The 24,571-nt window shown below is 47.1% G+C and overlaps 2 protein-coding genes across 6 annotated transcripts in view; both read left to right on the forward strand.

The window, feature by feature from the left end:
* The first annotated feature begins 2,211 nt into the window (after window positions 1–2,211).
* COX7A2 (cytochrome c oxidase subunit 7A2) lies at window positions 2,212–6,295 on the forward strand. Its single transcript, XM_075414494.1, has 4 exons — window positions 2,212–2,321; window positions 3,505–3,594; window positions 5,114–5,198; window positions 6,075–6,295. Exons 1-4 carry the CDS (start codon window positions 2,304–2,306, stop codon window positions 6,131–6,133), a joined length of 252 nt encoding a protein of 83 aa, XP_075270609.1. The 5' UTR covers window positions 2,212–2,303; the 3' UTR covers window positions 6,134–6,295.
* A 16,921-nt stretch (window positions 6,296–23,216) lies between these two features.
* COL12A1 (collagen type XII alpha 1 chain) overlaps window positions 23,217–24,571 on the forward strand; it is a 106,385-nt gene continuing 105,030 nt past the window's right edge. For 3 of the 5 annotated variants that reach the window (XM_075414504.1, XM_075414497.1, XM_075414496.1), the window contains exon 1: window positions 23,217–23,656. The gene's annotated coding sequence lies outside the window, so the exon portion shown is untranslated. Of the gene's footprint in view, window positions 23,657–24,237; window positions 24,389–24,571 lie in introns of all 5 variants that reach the window. The other 2 variants (XM_075414498.1, XM_075414499.1) reach the window with 2 other exon arrangements.

A 24,571-nucleotide genomic window follows, 5' to 3' on the forward strand; every position in this document is an offset into this window, starting at 1 on the left:
GGTTGAAGTTAGTGTATGCTTCACAATAGATGTTTGTAAACTTCAGAACAAATCCTTGTTCCTTCTGTCAGCAAGTTTTTTTAATGCAATTTTAGTATTTTACACAACTCAAAGTAACTTGGAAAATGGCTATATGAAGATAAGACCGCAGTGTATTTTCTCTCTTCATACACAGTGTGGCTTTTAACGGGGTGAGCCAATTACTTTTTTTTATTTGCAAGAAAAAAATTAAACCAGTGGGCAGGCAAGACACAGGAAGAGGTTTAAAAAATTGTAATTTTCAGCTGTCCTGCTGCAGTAGGGGTTTCCACTTCCACAGCTGCGTGGAACGTTGACTCCGTTCCTTGTGTGATCTCTTTAGCAGGATTTACATACCCTTCTATTATTGGTTTGAGGTAAAATATTTTTTATGATGAATGCTTATTAACGTATAGATTAACAGTCCTGTTTTCATTTTGGCTTAAACAAAACTGTTTAACAATGAGTGATGATTAACAATTTTATTATTCTTCAATATAATACATGCAAAAGTTACTCTATCCAGTTAGGAGAAAGCAGTCTGAGTTTGCTTCTAGTGAAATATCCTCACTCTGAGGTGGCAAGTTGCCATTCCTCTTTCCCTCAAGTTTTCATTTCTTCATAAACTAGTCAACACTAAGGACACCAGCTGAGCTTGCTCTGAGCAGCTGTCGCTTCGATTGGTACATAACTCGCATGCCAAGCTCCAAGCATGGCCTTTCTGTTGTAAAGTGTGTTTTGACAGACAGTAGCCCTGAAGCTCAGATTCAATGGCAATGGTCCACACAGCAGAAATTAGGCACTAACAATTTCTCTGGGGATTATGATCCTTTTACCAGGATCTAAATACAACTGAGTGCATAAAAATCAGAATACAAGTATTATATGCACTCGTAAGATGGAAGATTGCAAGAAGAATGAATGGAAATCTACCTTGCAGTAGTAGTAATGTACTCTAAGTATTACTCTGTAATAGCACTGCTTGAGTGTTTGAAAACTGTTTGTTAAATAATGAATCAATTTTCCTCCTTTGTTGCATCGTATTTCTCCATGACTATGCTTTCTAAATGGTATTTTTAATATTCTACTCAGCTAAGACTATAAATACTTCTTCATCTGTGCATTTTTAGTTTCTTTCTGGGGCAACTCATCAGATTAAGTGCTGTGCTTTGAGATACGATCCTTGTTATTCCCATACTACACTGAGCAGTGATTTGCTGCGTTTGACACGCATCGTTCATCGTGAGGTTTGGCACCCATGCAAAAGCAGTGTCATACCAAAACCTGAGTGCGCTGCAACTGCAGCAAAGACAGGAAATGGTGTTCCTGACAGCACTGTATTTCAGCATAAGGTTGAAGCATGAGAAGATACAATTATGGGGCGAGATCTGCAATGCAGGAAAAAAAGGCTTCTTGGAGCATTTTCTTGAAGGGCAAATAGAGTCTTCCTTTCGAATCAAAGAGGCTTGCATTTCATGCAAGTCTGGCAGTGCGTCACTGTCTGCAGTTACACATTGTGAAACATGAAGCTCGAGTTGGGTTTTCTTTTCTTGCACGCAGAGCACTCGGTATCCCTGCTACTCATGGGGCTCGAGGCAGGGGGCAGGTACACGTTTTAGTTTTGTTTTTTTTCCTGTGTGTAGTGGCACAAGAAGGGGTTTGTGCATTTGTGCATGCATGCTTGACTTGCTGACTGCTGACGTGCTTCTCCCTGTGAGAAGCAGCCCGTGGTGGTACTCTTCCCAGGTCACGCTTCCAGCCCTCTGCGGGTCCGAAACTTCGCAGTGAAAGGTGGTTTTAAAATCTGTAGGTAGCAGCCGTGAGGGATGTTTCCTTCGAGGACTGGCCCCGGTGCCCTCCGAGGGCAGGGAAGCGCCCGGCACCCCCAGCCTCCGCTGCTTGGTGAGGAGAAACCCCGCCCGGCCTTGTGCCTCCGTGTGCTGCCCCGGGCTTCTGGCAGCTCCCACCCGCCCGGGGGCGGCTTCTTGCCCGCTGCCTCCTCCACCTCCTGGCGGGGACCCTTCTCTTCCCTCAGACCGGGAACGGCCGCTCCCCTGCCCCGAGCCCGTGGGCCGTAGCCCGGCCCGCCGCCGCCATCTTCTCCCTGACCCCCGGCCCCGCCGGGAGGACCGAGGCGTGTGGTGGGGCGGGGCGGCGCTATCGGCTCTGCGGCGGCGCTCTGGGCGCGCCGCGCGGGGCTGCCTCTGTGGTAGCACCGGTGGGGGAGCTGCTTCCGCTTCCGCTGCCCTTGTTGCCGGCGGGAGGTGACGGGACCAAGAGGCGCGATGTGGCGGAACCTGCTGGTGAGGCCGCCGGGCCGGGTCGGGTCGGGTCGGTCAGCCCGCCGTAGGGCTGCCGGTGCTGGGGCGGCCAGGCGGGGGTGCCTGCGGGCTGCCTCAGGGCCTGCCGGCGCCCTCTCGGTGCCCGCCCGGGCCGCGGGGCCCGGCCCCCGGGGGTGCTGCCGGCCCCCGGGTGCTGCAGGAGGAGCTGCTGAGGCGGGGGGAGCGTTACGTGTCGGGTCCCGGCCCGCTCGCCTCGCCCGGTGCCGGGCTGTGGGCGCTTGGCGGGGTGGGAGCGGGGCCAGCGGGTCCGGGCCGTTCCGTGATACGGCTCTGAGGAGACGAGAACTTACGGGCTGTTTGTTTTGGGGTGGGTTAGGGGAGGAGGCGCGGTGTTGTTCCGTTGCTTCCAATCGGCAGCATCTGGGCGTTTGCCCCGTGGCTGCGCTTTTCATGGTGGTAATTTTGTGAGGGAGAACCGGCGTTGCTTGAAGGAGACTGGTGGGTAGCTTGGAGGTACAGCTGGTTCTTAACCTGAAGGCTTGACGTGTTGATGAACGTAGACTTTGAGCCGCATGAAGACTTGGAGATTATTGGCATCCCTTGCCTAACCTGTGCTACCAAGCATCTGTATGATCGGACTGTGGAGCCAGATTCTGGCTTGGGGTGCAGCAGGGTGTCTTTAAACACTGTGTGTGTGTCGGGCGTTGGGAGTGGGATGCCTTCTTCAGCTCTGTGAAGGTCAGTTCCTGTGCTGGGGGCTAGCAGGTGAACTGCAGCTATGGCAGAAGATCCTCATTTGCACAGACATGTCTGTCTTAAATATTATTGTCCCCATTGCTGGGGTCAGACACAGCACGTGGTGCCTAAAACCCAGATCTAAGGGGTAGAGGTCGAGATTTCCCCCAAAAGGATGCTAATTATGAAGGTTATGCTGCAGATCCTTAAACCTGTTGTATCTTACCAAAAGTAATTTTCCTGATTTTTTCTTTTTTAGGTAACCAGTCAGTCCTTTACATAGTCTGTTGAAAGATTGACTGAGTTCAAAACCAGTGGGTTTTGGTGAAAGTTTTGTTTGTTTGTTTGCTTTATCTTCCTGTCCCTTTCACTTCCATCTTACTTCTAAAAGAAAATATTTCTACTCCAGTGTGGATATAGCTGAAAATTTTAACTGTTTTTAAAACGCTGTTTTATCTTATTATTTCAGCATCTTCGCCAAATCTCCCAGAGGACCATAAGCACTGCTTCACGCAGGCAGTTTGAAAATAGAGTTGCTGAGAAGCAGAAGCTTTTTCAGGTATTGAGTGAGCACTGATAGTAGAATAATGTTAGTGGAATGACTGGGTTTTAGTAGATTGTAATTGCATACATTTTGTTTCTAAACAACTGGTGAAACTTCTCTACATGTGAGATGACCTCTTGAAATCAGTTGTATGACTACAGTGTTTAAAATCAGCCGTTATTTTCTGCAGAGATTAAAAGTATTTGTGCATGCATGCTTGACTTGCTGACTGTTTCGGGTTTTTTGCCCTGTGAAACGATTTGTGCAAGAGTTTCTGACGAGTTTTAGGTACTGTACAAAGACAAAGTACTCTGAAATGGGATGAGATGGGGGGATATGTGCTAAGAAAAAATAGAGAAAAACAGGAAGTGAGAGGACAGAAGTACAGTGAAAAGTTAAACCTGCAGTCTTACAGCTATATCCGTAGCTCATAGATGAGCCCCATAATTCTTAATGAGGATGTGGTATTTTTGTAATTCTCAGTTATGAAAACAGTAAGGGTTTTCATAGGGAACAAGGGATTGGATTGACTCCCAGAAAGTTATCGAATCTTTAAAAATAGTTTCTGAATTAATCTCTTCCTGATTGAGAGGGCCACCTAGTGATAACTAGTGGTTCTTCAAATGCCAAAGCAGTGGATACTCAGGAGCGTGCTCCCAGCTGTGAGCCATAACCTGGAGCAGTAGCTTCATACTGAGGATAGAATAGACTGGGCTTCAGCCATGTGAAAAGGAAAAAGTACGTTAGAAGCCCCCAGTTTAATAGTTTTTGCATCTTGTTGCTTTCCTTTCAACTGAAAGAGAAAGTTAGGCTTGTTACGACCCCGCCTAAGGAGCACCGGGTTCACTGCGAGCCAAGGGGAAGCAGGACGCTGGTGACGGGTGAGGCCGGAGGTGCTGCTGCTGCTGGCGGAGATCTCTAGGCATTTCCCTCCCTCCTGCCGTTCCTTTCTTGTGGGGCAGCAAGTTGAGCTGGGCTGGGTTGCAGGTCACCAGCACTGGAGGCCGCCTTGAGTTCCAGAGCAGTATGAACTCCCTGACAAGGGTAAAGATCATGTGGATCTGGTGTCTTAAGAGTTTTACTTCGGGTGGAGCAAAACAATTTCCTGTATGGCAGTGGGTGATGGTAGAGGCTCCTCCCCATGCCACTCCCCACAGCGGCTCCTCCCCATGCCGCTCCCCGCAGCGGGGGTTGACTGTGCTGGAGACGGACGGGAAGTTTCTATGGATGGTAATCGTATCCTGTGCACCCGAGGGGGCTGGCGACTGGTGTCGGAAGTGTTTAGGCACCTGCCAATCACTGCTTTAGAAATGAATGTGCGCATCGTTTACTAGACTTCCCTAGTAAATGATCACCTGATACCGGAGTGAAAGCTTCAAAGACAGGGCAGAAGCTAAAGAAGTTTCAGTGTCTGTCTGGAGTTGGGAAGATAATTTGAGGACGTACTTGTTGTTCTGGGTATTTCTAGTTGTATTAACACACTATTGCAAGAACTGTGTTTAAATATTTTCTTTCTGTCACGTGTTTCCATTAGGAGGATAATGGCATCCCAGTGCATCTTAAAGGTGGTGTAATGGATTCTCTGCTGTATAAAGTCACCATGGGTCTTACAGTTTTTGGTAAGGCTAATACTAAAATATTTATGCTTTGGTAGAATTTCCATTGTGCTAATACTAAAATACTTTCTCTTTGGTACAACCTGCATTGTGACTGGCATTTCCTCTGCAAATTAGTTACGCAGTTCCTTCAGTGTGTTCTTTAAAACAATCATAGATGCATGTAGACAGGGAAAAAAAGCCATTTGGACATACTATATATTTAGTTGTGCTTTCTCAAGTTTAGCTTTTCAGATGGCTTTTTTTCCCCTGACTATTAACACTATAGGTTGAATACTCCTTCAGAATTCACGTATGTGGTTCTAGCTTTGTCTGACTACTTAGAAAGCCTATTCTGAAAAGAAGTGAGATGTAATTATAGCACATACATATACCAGTTTTCTCACTAGCCTGATTCTTTTTAGTGCTAGGTGAAACTTGGTGTGCTGAGGTTTCACATGCTGTGCAAACTAACAGAAAATATCCCAGCTTTATGATACTATCTATATTTAACCTTTATGTTGCTTGTTAATGGTTTTGTAATAGCTTTTAACTTAACTATGTTGATCTAATGGATTTTCAGTTCAGTTGCTTTAAGAATGAGTAACCATTACTTTACGATCGTCTGTGTAAGTTCCACAAATATGCCCCTCTCCCTTTTTTTTTTCCTGTTTCTTTATTTTTATGCAGTCTTTGGAGAGCTATTTAAGGATTTTTTTCCTCTAAAACACAAATTGCAAAAACAAAAAATTGTTGGGATGTGACTGTGGAAATGTGTTGTGTCTGAATTGCAGCTGCTTATTGTCTATATTTCTTCTGGAACAAGCTGGGAGAGGAAAGCTGACTTGAAAGAAATTCTGTTCACCATTCTGAAAATGTCTTTTCTGTCTCTTAATTCAGGAACAGCCTATGTTATTTACGAGCTTCTTGTTGCTTCAATGCCCAAGAAGCAGAAATGATTCCGGTTCAGGAAGCCTCAGTGACTAGCATCTCTTCATCCAATTCCATGTGACCATGATGGCAGCTTATACTTATGAGCAGCTGGCTTAATGCTTGGGATCATAATTTAATTGTAACATGTTAACTGCAATCAATAAAGCAGTTCTTGTGTTGTGGTGGTCTGGGCTGTATCATGTGTTCTACATTAGAGTGCTTTTTACTTCCAGCAAGAGTTCGTTGAGTTGATCAATATGCAGGTCTTTGAATTGTGAGCCTCTTTTCTTTGTATCTGGTTTATGTTAGTACTTTGAAGGTGAGTTGAGTGGCCTGAATCCTTATGAGAAAGTGATACCTTGTATTTATTATCGTAATTTCCCTGTCTTGCTTTAGTGGAGCAAGTTAATCTAATAAATCTAATTAATCGAATAAATGATTAGGAGTAGATTAAACCTGTGTGGAAATGAATGTTGAGGACTTGATTGTGTTGTAGCTTTGTGTCAGCTGCTGGAAGTTGACTCTAATACATCTAGAAAAAGAGGGATCTGATTCCTGATCATCATCTAGAGGTGACAGTTTTTACTATGTAGAGGTGATAACACTGTTCTCTGCAGCTTAGAAGCAGTCTCTGTTGTACTCGGCACCTTCATCTAACAGATTTTTTTCAGTGGCTTTTTTCTACTAAAGCTTAATGGAACATCATATTTCCAGCAAAGAATGAAGACTTTCGATTAGTAAATGACTGTGTATTTATTTTGCTGCCCATGAAATCAACATATATATGTCAGTCGTGATTAAGGCTTGGTAATCTTCCAGCATTGCCTCAGGTTTCAGGTGACTGAAGCCAGCTTGTTCTCGGCTACTAGGGTAAGTAAAGCAATCACCTCTGGTATCAAAGAAGAAATAAAAAACAAAAGTTGATTAGAGAATTTGAAGGTGTTCTAGAGCAAATAGTTAGGTGGAGGAGGGGCATAAGTGTTAATACTAGCTGTAGTAGTGCAGTACTAGACTTTCTCTACTGTTTGAAAAGGTTTATAGTGACTTAAGTAGATACTCTGACAGTTGACTGCTAATTTGATCTAAGCTAAACAGGACACTTAAGCCAGAAAAACTGAAGATATTAAAGGAGGTGCTTATAAAAGCTTCAAATTCCTAATTTTTGTCAGTTGTTAATGCTCTTTTTGAAGAATTTCCCCAGAGCTCTCTGTAGCTTTGAGGACAGGCTTGGAGAGACTGCTTTTTGTCTCTACAAATTGTCCTCTTCTGTAGTTTAAGAATAGCGCTGCCCCATGTCGGTAGGGTAGGAGCAGATCTAGTTCGTAAGTACACACCGGGCTAAGTGAATTAGGTTTCAAACAAAGGTAGCATAATGCAGGTTGGGAGGGACCCCTGAAGGTCAGTTGGTCCGGTCTTCTGCTCAGAGCAGGGCTGCTGGGTTGCCTGGGTCCCTGAACAGTTGCATGGGGAGCGTCTCCAGGGACTGAGATCCTACAGCCTCTGCACAACCTGCTCCAGGGTTTCACTGTCCTTTTTTTGAGGAGTGTCTTTCCTTTTCTGGGATACAGGAATACCTGTGTCTGAAGGATGGTTGTTAGCATTCCTGTAACACAGCTCTAAAGAAAGCCGTGATTGCATTTGTCTACTTCCGCCTAGGTGACCGCGAGCCTTACGAACTTGAAAGGGAAAGCAGTTATCTTGCAATGTCTTAATGTTAAGACCTCCCACAGAAAATGAGGCAAAAGCTGTAGGCGTGGCTGAGCTTTAGGTTGCTGCTGCTGCTTCATGTCAGGCTGTCAGTAGCTGCTCAGTCAGCACTATGGTTTCTGGGAGAGCAGTCAGCTCTGCTCTGATGTCATTTCTACGTGGTCACTCTGAACTTCCTGGCAGCAATTTGAACTGTGTGCCTTCAGCTAGGTTATGTGCCTTAACCATAACATGGATGAGGAGTGCTCGCCTGCTCTGTCCCACCAGCAGAACTGTGTGACAGCTCTCTGCGTGTGTAGAGGCACAGCAAATGGCTGATAATAGTTTGATCATGATCCTTTCCGAAGTTGTCCTCTTTCAGTGGCTGAGGTGGTGTTTGTCAGCTTGCCGTGACACTGACAACCACAAACGCAGCTGGAGATCCACCATTGTCTTGGGGGGAGACAAATGTGATTGCGGTTTAGAATTGGGCAAGGATAACCAGTAATAACTGTTAGCTGCTATCATGTAGTCAGGAACAAGCCTTATATCTGAAGTAGCTAGTGCTGTCAGTGAGAATGCCTGCTCTGGGAAAACTGCTACTAGGAAGCGTCTTTAAGTTGGTGAGTATGAAAACTGCTGGTAAGCTACCCTCATGCCTCTTACTAGTGTGACTTGCGATTACTGGGGAACAACATCTTTGGGAACCAGTGGTAGCTGTGCATCCCTAGCGAGGTTTTATTTGCCTAACACAATTTGTGCCTTTGTAGCCTTCCTGTCAAGTTGCGGCTTGTGGTTCATTATGCTGAAAGTCTGGCGTTGGCTCTGTGACAAAGAGAGCTTTCAAAATAACTCCAGTTCTATCAAAATAATCCTTTTGTTTCTGTCCTCAAGGAAACAGTGGGTTTTACAAAATGTGAAAATGAGCACAAAAATGTAGCTTCCCATTATAGAACTATTTTAAGCCTCTTGTGGATTAAGTTGGTTCAGAATTTTTCATTGCTGTCCTGGAGATCCAGAGTATGCTTGTTAAATTGGAAGAGAAGGGCCAGTGTGCTCTGAACTCTCTAGTAGAACCAAAAATCTTAAAAAAGGAGAGTGAGGGAATACCCCTCAATGGCAGTCTCTCTGCATAGGTGGGTTTGGCCAACTGCATGACTAAGAACCAACTGCCTGGATGGATGTCTCAGAAGAAGGTTTGGGAAATGAGGTGCAGCTTGTCAGGAGATGAACACTGATGCGTGTGAGGAAGAGAAACCTGACAGCCCAGTGAACTATGCTTCGCAGCAGGTGAAGGAGGTGAAGGTCTGCTCTCTGTGACGCTGGTAAGGCTTCTGCCGCTGCCATGTGCCCGGCGTTACTGCCAAGATGTGGACCAAGTGGTGAACCTCTGGAAGGCAGCGTAGGGAAAGATCAAACTCTATAAAAAGCCCATATCCTCTCTCACCTGCAGGAATTATGAAGAATATTGAAAGAAGGACAATTGTTTAGTCTAAATTATAAAAATCCCGTGATGAGCTAGGCAGTAAATGCATGTTTGTGCGTGGAACCGAAGCAGAACGTGCAGCTGTTCCCGCAGTCAGCGGTGTTTCAGGGGAGGGGGCAGCCCCGGCGGGAGGGCATGCGGGCTAAATGCAAGCTGGGAGAAAGATCTTCGCTCTGCGGAGCGATTGGTGTTTATGGACAGAGCCTGGAAGTTTGGATCTCGTCACCCCAAGACGCGTCCCGGGGATCTGTGGTCGGAGGGAGAGCGGTTGGCATCGCCGGGGCCTCGCCGTGCAGCTGCCGAGGGCTCACGGGGTGGCGTGCGCAAGCCGCCGGCCTGCCAGCGCGCTGGGAGTTTTCTCTGCCGCGGGAGCAGGCGGAGGATGAAATCCAACAAGACCTGCAGTCAGCTGCTCAGCGCTGTTTTCTGGGACCGCGTTACAAAGCTAACAGGGAATTCCCACCCCCGCTCAGTCTGTGCGTGTGATTTGTTGCCGGCGTGCCCACACCAGAAGCTGCCAGAAGGTGTAAAATAGGCGCCTACGCTGGCTGCGCTATCTTTCCCTAAGAAAAGGCAAAAAGAGAGCTATGCATCTTCTCTAGGGCTAAAATTAATGGAAAGTGTTTGGAAGTATCTGAAGATCTTATCTTCAGCCTCTCTTTAGGTATTTTATGAGTGGAAGAAATTAAAATATGCAACACCTATTACTCCTTGCTAATGTGAAAAAATAAATTTATAAAAATAAATGGTCAGTAATATGAAGTCATGGATTGCTAGCAGTTAACACAATCAAATTATGTGCTTTTCTCATCTGATTCTACTACTGTAGTGCTTAATTACCACCCTTAAATCAATAGTTTCTGGAGTTAGGTATTATACTGATGTACAATAATTGCTGTCTTCCTGCAGTCCTACTTTTGATCTGTGTTTAAGCAATACACGTGGTATCTTTCCCCAAAAGACATTTCATTTAAACTTAATTTTCTATTTCAGGTTCATGTGAACTTTGTTTTTCCATTACTGTTATTAGAAATGGTATCTATGATTTTTTTAATATTTTGCTTTGAAGGATGGGAAAGCCTCCTGGAGCTGAGGACAAGGGAATGCTGTCCTGCTTTCACTGAGCTCTATTGTTTTAAATGTCACCCCAGAAATATGGGGCACATTTTCTGGTAGATAAGCAATGAGTACTCCGTCTATTCCACTTCCCTTGCCACCCTATTTTTCATTATTTAAGCTTTTAAACTTATATGGTTTTAAGGTCAACAAAGAAAGCTTTGTACTGTGCCAGCTTTGGTGGAATGGAAAAAAATTATTCATGTTACTGTAGAAGAAATGACTATTCAAACAATAAGCAGATGAAAAGTAAATCCTCAGTATTGCAGTTCTAGGTTACACAATCCTTTCTGAGACTCCAGACGTACAGACCGTGTTTTACTTTCTGCACTGGGAAGGTAGCTCAGAACTATCTGCTCTTAGAACTGTGCCCTGGGCTGCATTTTCTTGGCTGCTGAATGCATGTACAGATCCAATTAGCTTGACACGCACAAAAATTTCCCTAGTGAAAATCTGAGCACTGATAATACACAGTATCACAGCACTGGCTTCCTAAAAGAGAGCATTTAAAAAGTTCACAAACTCTCAGAAGTAAAGTTAAAACACTGGAGAGATCTGTAAGTGTGTGATCTTATCTGCACTTTTTTTCTTTTCTCAAATCCCAGGGCAAAAATACCACTTTTCTAATGCTGCTCACCTTGGCTACCACTGCTCTGAACCATCAAAAAACATGCTGATTTTTTTTTTTTTTTGTCATCTTTCATGTTAAGCTGTCCTTCTTTACTCTCCCATTCTTTCCCAATTCTGTTACATATCAAAGAGCTGGAGGCTGACCTTCATAGTTGCTGGAGTGAATGAGACTTTCAAAGGCGAAATCAATCTGATCGGCCTGACTTGACCCTAAATAAGGTATTTAGGTGATGAGTAAGTCAGAACCAACATATCTTTTCATGTGCATGCTTGTGCAATTATTTTTTTAAAGAAGTTCCTTTTAATAATAACACCACCTTCCATAGTCTAACTTGCCTGAAACTTTTCACTTATTTTTTCGGTACTCGGTCAATTCTGCTATAAAAATAATGGCTTGTGCAGAGACACAGTCTGAGGAGAATCTCTTGGCTGTACTGTACTTTTCCTGACTACGAGTATTCAAGTCTTCAAACTCGGTGGGCAGCGCACAGCCTGTGATATATGTGTTGGTCTTGTCTCAATATTTCTCAGGAGTTGCTCTTATTCACAGGTTTTTTTATCAGACTGTCCCAGTCACAGGCTTCCCCAAAACACATGTAAAGCTAAAGCACACTCGTGTCTATTTTCTCACTGAGGTACGTCCTCGCAAAAAAAGAGGTAATGGGCCGGGATTCCTGTGTACAAATGTTGTGACAAGCCAAATCCACTCGCAGGGGTTGGGGAGGTACTTGAGGGAAGGGTGTTACCCCACTGAGGCCCCAGCAGGCAGTCCGGGTTTTAGCTCCGTGGGTAATACCACTATCTCTATACAGTTCGCTCTGCTCACAAAATGTTCACTCCCATTGCACGGAGCCTGCTACGTCCTAGAGAAAACTACCACAAAGGGATGAATTTGTCCTTTGCTAATGCGTTGCTTTCTGCGAGTTCCCAATCCACCAATCTGAAATTTCTGAAACATAAGGATTTTTCCTCTCCTCTGCCTGGTTTATGCGTTGCATGTAATTATCTTTCCTCTCCCTCCCCAGTAGTTTATTGTTGTATTGTTATGTTGCCAGCTTTGGTATTTTCATTGGTGAAACATCCTGTCCCTTGTCTTGTTGGGTCTTTGCTGGTTGCACAGAAGGCAAGATGCTGTCTGGTGGGCATGGAAATAAATTGCAAAGCGACAATCAGGCAAGATCCAGTCATAGTTAAGCTTTACATGTAACAGAATATGGAAGGAGATACAATAGAAAAGACCACAGGAAGCCTGGAGGCTTAGAGTTACCTAAATTAAGGCTTCCTAAACAGAAATGTTACAAACTAAGTATGAAATGAGCAAGGTCGTAATATTGCTTTCAAAGCATATTTCAGCAAAGGTGCTCTATGAGCAACACGTATTTGACTGCTAGCAGAGATGTAAACCAAGAGAGGAGCAGGGTGTCGTGTGATATGTCAGTCTAATAAAATAGAATCCTTACCATTAGGGATGTATTAAGGAAGAAGTCTTTTCTTGAGGCTGGCTGTGAAGGTCACCTGTGGTATCACCAGGAGCAGCAGCAGAATGTTTTCCTTTTGAAAAGAACAGTGAGGTGTTCAATTGAGGTACTTTATATGTGCTAATCCCAAAGTGGTTCAGCTACCACAAGGGACCAGAAACAGTGAACTGTCAATTTCTTTGGGTTAAAAATTTTGTAGAGGACTTCTCAGGGCCAAAAGAGACATATGTTTGTTTGTCCAGTTTTAACAGTAACTGAAGCACCAAAAAATTTAACTGCTTGTAGATGGCTACCTTTCATTTTCCACAGAACTTCTCGCTTTTAACCAAGAAAACTGGGCTGTGCAGGACCTGAAGGATGTGATCTGCCCGCTATGTTCTTACTCCCGAATAGGATTCCTCTAAGAGTTTCTATGCAATCCTGGTATCATTCTCATCAACGTGACTGTAACATTATGCATAGATATTCAGGGGTGCTTTTTGGAATGACAGGGAGAGGAAGGAGATTCAGTGCTGCAGGCTCCTTCAAGGACCTTGAAGCTACAAATGTGTTCCATAACTAACATAACTATATATGTTTATTTAATATCAGAATGGTTCCACATTGTTTCATCTCAACATGAGCACTTACTCTGGATGACTAATGCCCTGGGACCTGAAGTTTATAATTGAAAGGCTGACACACACATGCAATCTTATCTATCATAGCACCATGCAAAAGGCAATTATATATTTAAAACGTTTTAATGATCTCTGTTGCTCAGTGGGAAGTTACAAGTCCTAAAGGAGCCAGGCCAACTTTGTTATCAAGGTTTATTCAGTCATCTCTTAGGAGCAGTAAGGCACATTTTGCTAAATATAGTGCTGTGTGCTAGTACGTGCTAAGTGTGGAGCGTTGCCCTGGGACCACTATGCCACAGAGCTGGAGCGCAGAGCACCAGGCAGTTAGTACACCTTCTCCTTTTGGCTGAGATGTTCAGAAATGAGTGCCTAAACTTAGACTCTTGAATCCATTCTCAGGCATTTACATAAATAGCCTGATTTTTTAGAAGAGCAATACCAAGAAATTCTATTAAAATCATAAAATAGAAAAAAAAAAATCTTACAACAACAAGAAGAAAGGATTTTATTATTTCTGGAATTAGTACTCAAATGTATGACCAGTTTTCTGGGAAAAGAAGGGGGGAACGACAACTTTTGGTTACCCCAGCTTAATTAGTTTTGGAGTGTAAATACAGTTTCTAAAAGGAAGTCAAAAAACTTGGGACTGATGCAGGAGAGACATCAACTGTATGGCTAGGCAGTTGTTTTGGTTCGGCCTGGATAAATGCCAGGTGCCCACCAAAACCGCTCTGTCACTCCCCCTCCTCAGCTGGACAGGGGAGAGGAAATGTGATGAAAGGCTGGAGGGTCGAGACAGGGACAGGGAGAGCTCACTCACCAGTTACCATCATGGACAAAACAAACTGAACTTGGGGAGAAAAGGGAGTTTAATTCATCACCAATCAAATCAGAGTAAGATAGTGAGAAATAAATCCAGATCTTAAAACACCTTCCCCCCACCCCTCCCTTCTTCCCTGGCTCAGCTTCACTCCCCTTTCTCTCCCTCCTCCCCCAGAATGGTGCAGGGGGATGGGGAATGGGGGTTACGGTCAGTTCATCACACGCTGTCTCTGCTGCTCCTTCCTCATCTGGGGGAGGAATCCTCACACTCTGCCCCTGCTCCAGAGTGAGGTCCCTCTCACTGGAGACAGTTCTCCACAAACTTCTCCAACGTGAGTCCTTCCCATGAGCTGCAGCTCTTCACGAAATGCCCCAGCGTGGGTCCCTCCCACGGGGTGCAGTCCTTCAGGAACAGGCTGCTCCAGCGTGGGTCCCCCACGGGTCACAAGCCCTGCCAGCAAACCTGCTCCAGCGTGGGCTCCTCTCTCCATGGGGCCACAGGTCCTGGCAGGAGCCTGCTCCAGCGCGGGCTCCCCATGGGGTCACAGCCTCCTTCAGGCATCCCTCTGCTCCAGCGTGGGGTCCCTTCCATGGGCTGCAAGTGGAGATCTGCTCCACCGTGGACCTCCATAGGCTGCAGGGGCACAGCCCACCTCACCATGCTCTTCATCATGAGCTGCAGGGGAATCTCTGCTCTGGCATCTTGAGCACCTCCTCACTGCTCCTTCTTCACTGACCTTGGTGTCTGCAGAGTTGTTTCTTTCACATCGTCTCACTCCTCTCTCTCAACTGCTGTCTCACGGCAGTTTTTTTCTTTCCCTTCTTAAATATGTTATCACGGAGGGGCTACCACGGTCACTAATTGGCTTGGCCTTGGCCAGCGGCGGGTCCGCCTTAGAGCTGGCTGGCACTGGCTTTGTCAGACGTGGGGGAAGCTTCTCATAGCTTCTCACAGAAGCCACCCCTATAGCCTCCCCGCTACCAAAACTTGGGGCCAAGCTCTTTTCAGTGGTGCCCAGTGACAGGACAAGGGGCAATGGGCACAAACTGAGGCACAGGAAGTTCCGTCTGAACATGAGGAGGAACTTCTTCCCTCTGAGGGTGACGGAGCACTGGAACAGGCTGCCCAGGGAGGTTGTGGAGTCTCTTTCTCTGGAGATATTCAAGACCCGCCTGGACAAGGTCCTGTGCAGCTTGCTGTAGGTGACCCTGCTTCGGCAGGAGGGTTGGACTAGATGACCCACAGAGGTCCCTTCCAACCCCTAACATTCTGTGATTCTGTGATTCTGTGAAAACCCTGCCACGCAAACCCATAACAGCAGTAAAAGTTGTCTATGATGTATTTCACAGAGCTAGGCAGGAACTTGTCACAATCTTTACCTCTGTTTGGGTCTGAGATCCAAAAGCAGATGGGTAGAGACTGGAAATCACTACCACCTAAACATCTTTTAATCAACATCAGGCACATTTGCTGGTCTCATTCTGGTCCCCAGTAGACAGGCATTTATATGAGCAGGCTGCAAAGCTTGGCACCAGCAAAGGACTTGGCTGGCAAAAATACCAGGTATGAAAAATAGATGTGCTTAATTCAGTTGCCTAAACTTGGGTGTCTAGCACCTTCTCAGGCTATATTTGAGGCATTTGTGTGGGGCTGGCTAATACAACATGGTGTATTGTGCCTGCAGAAGACTCAGATGCTCATGGCAGAGCAGCTGGGGTCTTGGCCGGTTGCCTGTGGCACCCAGAACTGGGGGCTTACCTCTGCCTCCTGAGTGTCTAGCACAGTTTGAGATGTGCCATCGTATGCAGGTCCTGGGCTGTAGCTGGCAGCTCCACGAGAGGTCTCAGGTGCTTCAGGGCACTCAAATGGCTCTAGAGCCCAATGTCTCAGCAGCTGAGCCAAGCCCTGTGGATGGTGGGTGGTCAAACTGCTCAGGCACCGCTGAGTTCATCAACTAGATCTTCATCAGCCATTGCAGAAGTTTAGACGCTGGGCCCACGTGCAGGCACCTAAACGTATCTTAACCCAGAGCCAAATGCCACCCGAGGTGATTGTTCAGGACAGCGTAATGGGTGCAGCCAATATGCTGAGGCAGCAAAGCTGCGATGGTGGGGCATGTGTCGAACACAACCTTCGTCTGTCTTCTCAGCTTCTCTGGAGGTTGGAGAAGCAGATTCTGCATTTTTTATGAGAAAATAAGGTCACAACAGCTACTCCTAGCATAAAGAAAGGGACTTCATCTTGCAGCTGCTGCTGTTCTTAACTGGGGAAGAAGATCACGATGTAGTTAAGCCCCGTGTTGTGACGTGCCTTAAGCAGCACGTCACCGAACTACACTGCAAACAGCATTGTGCAAAGGGAAAAGCAGCAACAGGTCAGATCTACCAGCTGAACATTTACACTCTAGAAAATGCAATAGCAAAGGATGGAAAGAAGCTGGGTGGTGTTTTGTGTTTCAGAGTGTAACTTATGCCTAAAAAACTATCTGTTTAAAAATACTAAGCATGTGGGGGTTGTGTGTGTGTGTTGGGTTTTTTGTTTGCTTGTTAGTTTGTTGTTTGGAGTGTTTTTTGGTAAAACAAGTAAGAGACTGGAGTCAGTAGCAAACATATTTCTCCAGAGAAGAACACATTACAAAAGAAATCAGGACAACGCCAAACCAAGACATGTTCAATAAGCTGGGGTGGCTAAAAACAAACAGAGTAGCGAGGCCAGCTGGAAAGCATCCGAGGGAGCGGAGGAAAGGGCGTATGAGAGGAGACAGTTTAACAGCTTCCTGCAAAGCCTCTCTGCAGGCTGTAGAGGTGTTGGTACACGAGACAGATGCTAAACTCAAACAGGTGAAAAAATCTGCCAGCAAAGGCTGGGTAGGAGCTTTCAAGGGACCATCAAAAGCAGAAACAAAACCCAATGGTTTTCTGTTTACACAACAGAGTGCTTCTGATACTGAAGCACAGGGCAACATCTATTTATAATCCAAATAAATCTTATGTTCTGGTATTTGGAATGGTCAGCATTCAACATATTGGGAAGCAGCAGCCACAAGGCTGCGTGAAGAAATGTCAATTTAAATCTACATTGTTTTGCTCTGTGTATTTTCCCCGTTAGTCACCAGCCAATTGTGACTTGTGCAAAAGAAACAAATTTATTTTTTAAAGCTAGCTCTTGTGGAGTTCATGAATGTCCTGACAGGTGATACCTAGGCTGTGCTTTTAATGCCTGTGAGTGAAGCTCTTGTCTGACTCTTTTTTCCACAAAACCTCAAAATTTCCATGTATTCATCAACACCTGTGATAGGTGACAAGCAGATGAGAGGCCCACAGGTCTCATGGAAGTATGTATAACCTTGGCCATCCAGCTCCTTGGGCCTGGTGTGTTCCCTGGCCATGTCCTGGCCCAAGTTTTGCCTCTCTAAAGTCTAGAAATAGTCAAAAAATTTTATGACTGTCAAGTGCAGACTTACTGAAACAGCAAAAATGTTTTTAGCAAGACTAGTGGGGTCTGTACCTCCGGCAGTCATGCGCAGGAAAGAATCTCCCAGTCCTGGTTCTTTGCTCTCAGGCTGAGAGTTTGCAGAGATGCCGGTTAAGGGTTGTCTAGAGAGGTTGTGGATTCTCCTTCGCTGGAGATATTCAAGACCCGCCTGGACAAGGTCCTGTGCAGCCTGCTGTAGGTGACCCTGCTTTGGCAGGGGGGTTGGACTAGATGACCCACAGAGGTCCCTTCCAACCCCTAACATGCTGTGATTTTGTGATTAAGCAATTACATTTTCATACTAAACTATTGTTGTGGAATCATCCAAAGACACAGGCTTCTCTGGTGTAGTTTTTTTTCCTAAATAGTTTTTCCATTCACTTCAGAGTGGACTTTTACCCTGTCAGTCCAACCTATTTATGACTGCTGTGCTCATAGTCCAACTATGGACAACATGCGACTCACCTAAAACACGTTATTATCTATTGTCAGCCACTAGGAAACAGCTCCCCGAAGCATGCTGTTAGTGCTAAGTACGGTAAGGACAATTTCTCTTTGAAGTACCGGCGTACTTTAAATAACGGAAGATGAACTAAATGGCCTCTCAGGATCTTTTCCAGCCTCATTCACTGTGGTTCTGTGCACTCGTATCAGATTCACGTGTTAGAGTGTTTAAGATTTTGAATGTTTGTCCCGCTGAACTGACAGGAAGTTTGGGGGTGACTTTTGCATCCTTTAAACCTTCTTGGAAAGATGTATGTCAGGAGAGAGCGCTGAGTATTCCGCCTTGACAGCTTCCCTCTGACCTGCTCCTCAGCCAGGGGCATCGCAACATCCCTTTTGTGCTTGTGGCAGAGAGAAGGACAGCATCAGTGGTTGGCCTAGTGACAAGGCATTCTGTCTCAAAACTCCCCTACTATCATTAATTATTCCACTGCCTGCAATGATGGGATTGGGTCATCCATTAGCTAACACAACTTGAGCTTTTAACACCTTTGAATACCCTGTCCATTCAGGCACAAGCTTATTTTCTCCATAAGCCCAGCTATGACCTACACAGACCCTGCTGTCACGATATATACTGATACTTTTTGATATAGAAGTACTAAGCAGAAGCAGCAAAATGTTCTTATTCAGAGCTTGGCACTGCACCATTTCAGACTTTGCTGCTGACTAATGTTGTGTGCTTCTTTGGAGGGAGTGATTACATTGAAATAGTTGAAGGGTTACCAAATGTAGGGGAACCCGAGGCTATTAACCTTTCATCCACAAGGCTTGGTGGCGAGTCCATTGCTGCGACAGGAACAGTCACGTTAAGACATAATGTGAAAGCTGACAAATACACAGGGTCAGTGCCCTCAGCTGATTTCTTTTCTTGCCCTCTTTAACCAAGCACGATCTGTACTGGCTTCATTGGGGAATGCTTCCTGAATAATCAGGATTCTGTTGTGAAATAACAAATCAGCTTCTTTGCAACAAAGCAACTTAATTTAGGAATGCTTTAATATAGAGAGTGTTTGTGTGTATATCTGGAAGGGACTATAAGATTGTTGAATCTATTTTCTGTTCCGCTTTTATTATTGAAGATCTGATATTTAAAAAAAATGACAGCCTACAAATTAGCTGACTTTTATAAGACTCCCAAATCACATTAGAAGGCCAGTTCCTTTCCATTTATACCTCTGCTTTTGAATGATGTATTTACTTTTCCAGTTCTATTTATTTGGAGCTGCCATCATTTCTTACTTTCAGAGCATTATGTGATGGGAAAAATCAGTTAGAGAAATCAAGGGAATAAATAGTTGCTAAGGAAAACATACCTGGTGAGGCAGATAATTATTTCATGGCTGTAACACTCTCCAGGGACGCTGCTTCCATAGTTGTTCCGTTAAATGAGTACCTTTTGGATAGAACCAGTCCTCTCCGAATGCTGCTAATGTAAGAAGCCATTCCTCATTATAGAGGTCAGACTAGTACTGCTCTCTGAATACCAGCTCTGAAATGAAATTATCCAAGTAAATAAACACCAGACTGAGTTCTTCTCATGCCACTAACTGGAAATCTCTGAGAGAGAGCAGGGCCTGGAGGAAGCAGTTTGCTGTATTTTGTCCTTCTGCATTTTATGGATGCAGATACAATACTGTGCAATATTAGCTTTATGACTGATTTAACAGGAAATAAAAAATACACGTCCTTTGTGCTGTGAGGAACGAATGGGCTTCCTAAATGACTATATTAAGACAACATCTAATGTAGATACACTGTAGTGACAGACGCAGTGATAGACTGACCAGCAAAGCAGTTCCCGAGTAGGTGTAGGTAAGTCACTGGTAGCAGCACAGTTTTGCCTGTATAACATTTCACGCTGAACCTATCCATCGTTTAGCGATCAAAGAGCTGACGCTTTTTTCGATTCTTCCTCTGTGTAAAGCATATACACAAAGATATATATATATGCATATGAATAAGGCATTTACCATATTCATACATAAAGCAGATGCAACTAACTGTCAAAAGCCAAATCTAGTGTGATATCCACATGGAAAATGATATTCAAGGTTTACAGTGCTGAAATGCAGAACGTCCTGTTTTATTCTGCCCTGGCAATGCAGCCTGAGGAAACAAAAAAGAGGTGCCAAAAGCACAAAGCATCTTGAATTACTCTAGACCCCAAACCAGTTCAAAATTTCTAAGGAATTCCTGGTTACCTGCAATATTACTACCACACACCCACACCAGAAATGGGCAATATTATTAAAAGCATAAATATGAATTAAAATTTTGATTTTTGTATTTAAATATGTCACCATTGCAATTTATTCAGCTTAGCAAAGAAAATTGCAGAGCTGGAGTGCATGGTCTTAATGTGTTTAACACTTGTCTAAGAAACAAGCAGACAGGAGAGCATTAGTAAATGTTTATGCATTTCAGAAATGCCTTCTGCATCACATATTATGTACTCAGACTATGAACGTACATAGCAACAGAGCTGATTAAAAACAAGCCATTTAATTACTGGGATGTATGGAAGCGTGCGCTCTAAATGCGATTCACTGGTGTATTTTACATGTAAAAGATCTCAGGAAGAACATGGTTAGAACAAATAGTTGAAGATAAGAATGAAATGCTGCTGCCCTTGGAATTAATTAGTTATTTGCTCTTGCCAGCTCAGAGTCTTACTTCATACCAAGAAATATAGCAAAGCTGGTCAGCTGAGAGGAACGGGAGATACCCCCCTCAGCAGCACCTAGGTCTGCGCAGGAGAGTCGGTGAGATTCTTGCACCCCTGGTTTCAAAGCTACATAAATAATGTGGTACTAATTCTACCACTGGATTTACATGAGAGGAGACTTTGAAACCAGTGGGTTTCAACTGGTAAATCAAGTGGTAGGATTAGTACCAAATTGTTTCAATATTTAAAAATAATCATTCTGAGTGATTTAACTTTTCTTTCAAATAGCATAATCCATACTGTCTTCCATGCTCTTTATTTGCATCAGTTGATTTTAACTATTAACATAAAATCTCGATCATCCTAGGATGAAGAAGACCCACAGTACATCGTAGAAAAGACTGTCTCAGTGCCCAAGGGATAAAAATACCTCGTTTGCACTAATTCACGTCCTATGGAAGGATATTTCATTGTAATCCCTGATGTTCATTCTTCCGAAATGATTGTTCACACCACATTTATACTGGTGTTCTTGATGTGTTCACTCAGGAAATGGAATTAAAAAATTTAAAAAGTATTATTTCTTAGAAACATTCCTTTTACATATCAGGTCTTGATAGGAAGAAATTAAATTCCTCATGCCAAAATGCCTAAAGAGAAAATCCAACTCAACAGCTGAGCAAGGGGGTTAACGGGTCAAGAGCATTTGAAAGTTTATCAGCGGAGGAGGTGGTGGTGCTTTTGGAAAGTGCATTTTAACAATACCAGACAGCTGGAGCTGTGGCGTGTCCCTAGGAGCAGCTGACTCACTTCCAAGGTGTCTGGAAATGTCAGCACACATCTTCTGGTTATCACTTTCTTTTCAGCGTTCGGGTTCTCACGCAGATAACTGGAGGATTACAGAAATGCAGACAACCTGATTCAGCTCAGCAGAGACAAGTCCTCCCGTCGACACGTCCTTCATCTCCCAGTCCTGCGGAAAAGTGCCCAGGAGCCGCTGGCCAGTAAACTGTTAATCTCCACCATCAGGCACTTCCACCCTGCCCGGTACTCGTCCTGATTGCTCTGAAACTCATGGCTGTGCAAAAAGCTGAGCCGGGACAGAAATGCTCTGTGTCCAGAGATGGGCAAGGAGGCTGGTGAGGGGTCTGGAGAACAAGTCTGATGAGGAGCGGCTGAGGGAGCTGGGGCTGTTTAGTCTGGAGAAGAGGAAGCTGAGGGGGGACTTTATTGCTCTCTAGAACTACCTGAAAGGAGGTTGTAGTGAGACGGGTGTTGGTCTCTTCTCCCAGGTAACTAGCGATGAGAGTCAATGGCCTCGAGTTGCGTCAGGGAAGGTTTAGATTGGATATTAGGAAAAATTTCTTTACTGGAAGAGTGGTCAGACATTGGAACAGGCTGCCCAGGGAGGTGGTTGAGTCCCCATCCCTGGAGGTGTTAAAAAAAAGTGTAGATGTGGCACTTCGGGACATGGTTTAGCAGGCAGGGTGGTGGTGGGTGGGCGGTTGGACTTGATCTTGGAGGTCTTCTCCAGCCTTAACGATGCTATGAAATCTGACCGACCTCTCCAAGCCGGGGGTCCTCCCCCTCCCCAGGCTTTTGCTCCTTCCCGCCCTAAGATACTTGCTAACAGCAGTGACCCCGGGGCGCCTTGCGGAAGCCTTGACGGGGGCGGGGGGGAACGACGACGGACGGACGGACGGACGGACTGGCGCCCGCCGCCGGGGGGCGCCCGCGCACCGCGAATGGCCCCGTCCCGGCGCGGCGGGACCGAGAGGAGCGGGGCCGTTCGCGGCTGCCAGGCGCCCCCGCTCCGCTCGCTCCCTGTTTGCCCCCGCTCCCCGCCCGCCTCTGTCCCCTCTCCGCCTCCCGAGTTTGCGGCCCCGCTCCCAGGGTTCCGTGACATCCCGTTTTTTATCCCGAAGGCGTCCCGGAGGAGCCCGTTCCTCCCGGGTGCGGGAGCAGACCGCGCTGCGGTGCGGGGCCCCCGGCGGTGCCCGGCAGCCCAGCCCGACCCCGGCGGGGGGCTACCCGCCTCCCCCGGCCCCCGGGCAGGGACGGGGCCGCCTGTCCCGCCGCGTCACCCTCGGGCACGGCGCGGGTGCCACGGGCAGGCTGCCGGGAGCGAGCGGAGCCTGTCGCCCGGCGGGCTGCCGCATTTTGGAAAGCGGGGTGTCTTTTGAAGGCCCCCGCTTCCAGAGAGGAGCCAGGGGTTTGCCCGCAGGGCCTGGGGGGGGAGGGGGGGAGGCGCCGTCGGGGACCCCAGAACGCCGATGCGGCGAGGGGGGGTGGTTTAACGCATGGAGGCCGCGCAGGGCGGGGGCCAGGCACACCTGGATGGTGTTAAATTGACCGTATTCCCTTCGTCCCCGAGGGTTCTGCACCGGGGGTGGCCGCGCTTCTCTGCAAGGCTGTCCTGGGGTCCGGCACCTCGGGGGGGGGGGGGGTGGGGGGTGTGACATGACACGGCGGGGACACCCTCGACGCCGTGCCCGAGGAGTCAGTTTTTCCACTGCCTTCCCGTGTGTATCCGTGTCCCCCCCGGCTTGGGAAGCCGAGGGAGGGAGGGAGGGAGGGAGGGGGCGGCGGGCCGGGCCCCTGCCCCCGGGCGCGCTGCCGCGGCGGCCGCCCGCCTCATGCCCGCCTCATGCCGCAGGAATGCGCGGAGGTATGCGCCAGTTTCCAGAAGCGGATCCCCTTCCTTGCTGGAGCGGAGCAGCGCATATATCACCCGGTGGCAGCAGTCCACCTTCCCTGCAGTTTCGTAACCGCTTACGAGGGTAAACCGAGAGCTGGGAACAGCCCTCTATTAAGTAGCAGATTGAGAAGAGGCTCTTCCCACTCGGAGAAGGCAAGCCTTCCCAGACGGACCCCTCGCACCGGGAGCTTCAGCGACCGAGGCGCCTCCTCCTCCGCGCCAGCCACCGCCGCCGCTCCCCCGCCGCTGCTACTCGCCGCTCCCTCCACAAGGTGCCCCCGGAGCTTCATCCTCTCTCCTCCTCCCTTTACCCAGCTCCGACGGCCGCGGCGGGCACCGCCGGAGGAGCTGCCCCGGCACCTGAAGGTCTGTGCCCGCGCAGGAGCGGGGGATCCCCTCGGCCGAACCCCGCACCGCGCACGCAGCCCCTTCTGAGGAGCCGAGCGGCGGCCGGGCCGGGGGCTGCCGTCGGGAGGGGGCAGGATCCGAGCGTGTGCGGGGCTGCCCGCGGCCGGGCGCGTCGGGGCTCGCTCGCAGGCGGGAGGCCGAGCGCGGGGGGCTGCGGGGGGGGGGGCTGCGGGTCCCGAGGGGGCTGCCGGGTGCCCCGGCGGAAGCGCCGGGTGCGGTGGCGGCGGGGTCGGGGTGCCGGCCGCGGGGGCTGCCTGCGGCCGCAGGCTCCGGGCAGCGGCTCTCGCTTTCCCTCCCGTGTTGTGCGTGCGGCTGCCGGTGATGCTTGCACCTCTTCCCAGGTGGTTTTTTCGTTTGTTTGTTTTTATGCCTTTGATACGTTTTTTCCTGTGGTCTTTTTTCGTTTAGGTGATTTTTTTGTTTTGTTTTTTTCATCTTGAAATGTCGGGCGCTGCGCGGTTTGGGAATGCTTCGGCTAAGCTTTTGTGGGTCGAATTAGTGCGAAGTTGGCACTGAGTGCAAGCCCGTCTTTCTTAAAGCCATCTCTGAAAAGATCAACGAGGAAACCTTTAGTCGAGACGCAAAGTCTGCTGGTGTCCCCGCTGAGGCAGCGAGGGGACCGTTCCTCCAGCCGCTCCAGGTCCCCTTTCACGCGCCCCAGTTTGCGAGAGAGAAGCGAAGTGCTTCTAGGTGGGCAAATGAATGCTTTGGCTGAGACATTTTATTTCATGGGGAAAAAAACGTGTCAGGAATAGTAGACCTGCAGCAGCAGTGAACTCCTAGAGATGCCTTTGTGAGATACCGATTTCTGTCGCTCTTCAAAAGGATCAAAAGATGGCACTCGAAGCCCGCACAAGATTTCTGGGACGAAAG

Source organism: Opisthocomus hoazin, chromosome 2 (genome assembly GCF_030867145.1).
Source record: "Opisthocomus hoazin isolate bOpiHoa1 chromosome 2, bOpiHoa1.hap1, whole genome shotgun sequence".
NCBI classification, from domain to species: domain Eukaryota; kingdom Metazoa; phylum Chordata; class Aves; order Opisthocomiformes; family Opisthocomidae; genus Opisthocomus; species Opisthocomus hoazin.

What these genes read in the sequence shown, in the direction of transcription:
- COX7A2 (XM_075414494.1), top strand. An exon ending in AGAAGCAGAAGCTTTTTCAG is followed by an intron (nt 3,595 to 5,113) that starts GTATTGAGTGAG and finishes TGTTTCCATTAG; the next exon opens with GAGGATAATGGCATCCCAGT. An exon ending in CATGGGTCTTACAGTTTTTG is followed by an intron (nt 5,199 to 6,074) that starts GTAAGGCTAATA and finishes CTCTTAATTCAG; the next exon opens with GAACAGCCTATGTTATTTAC.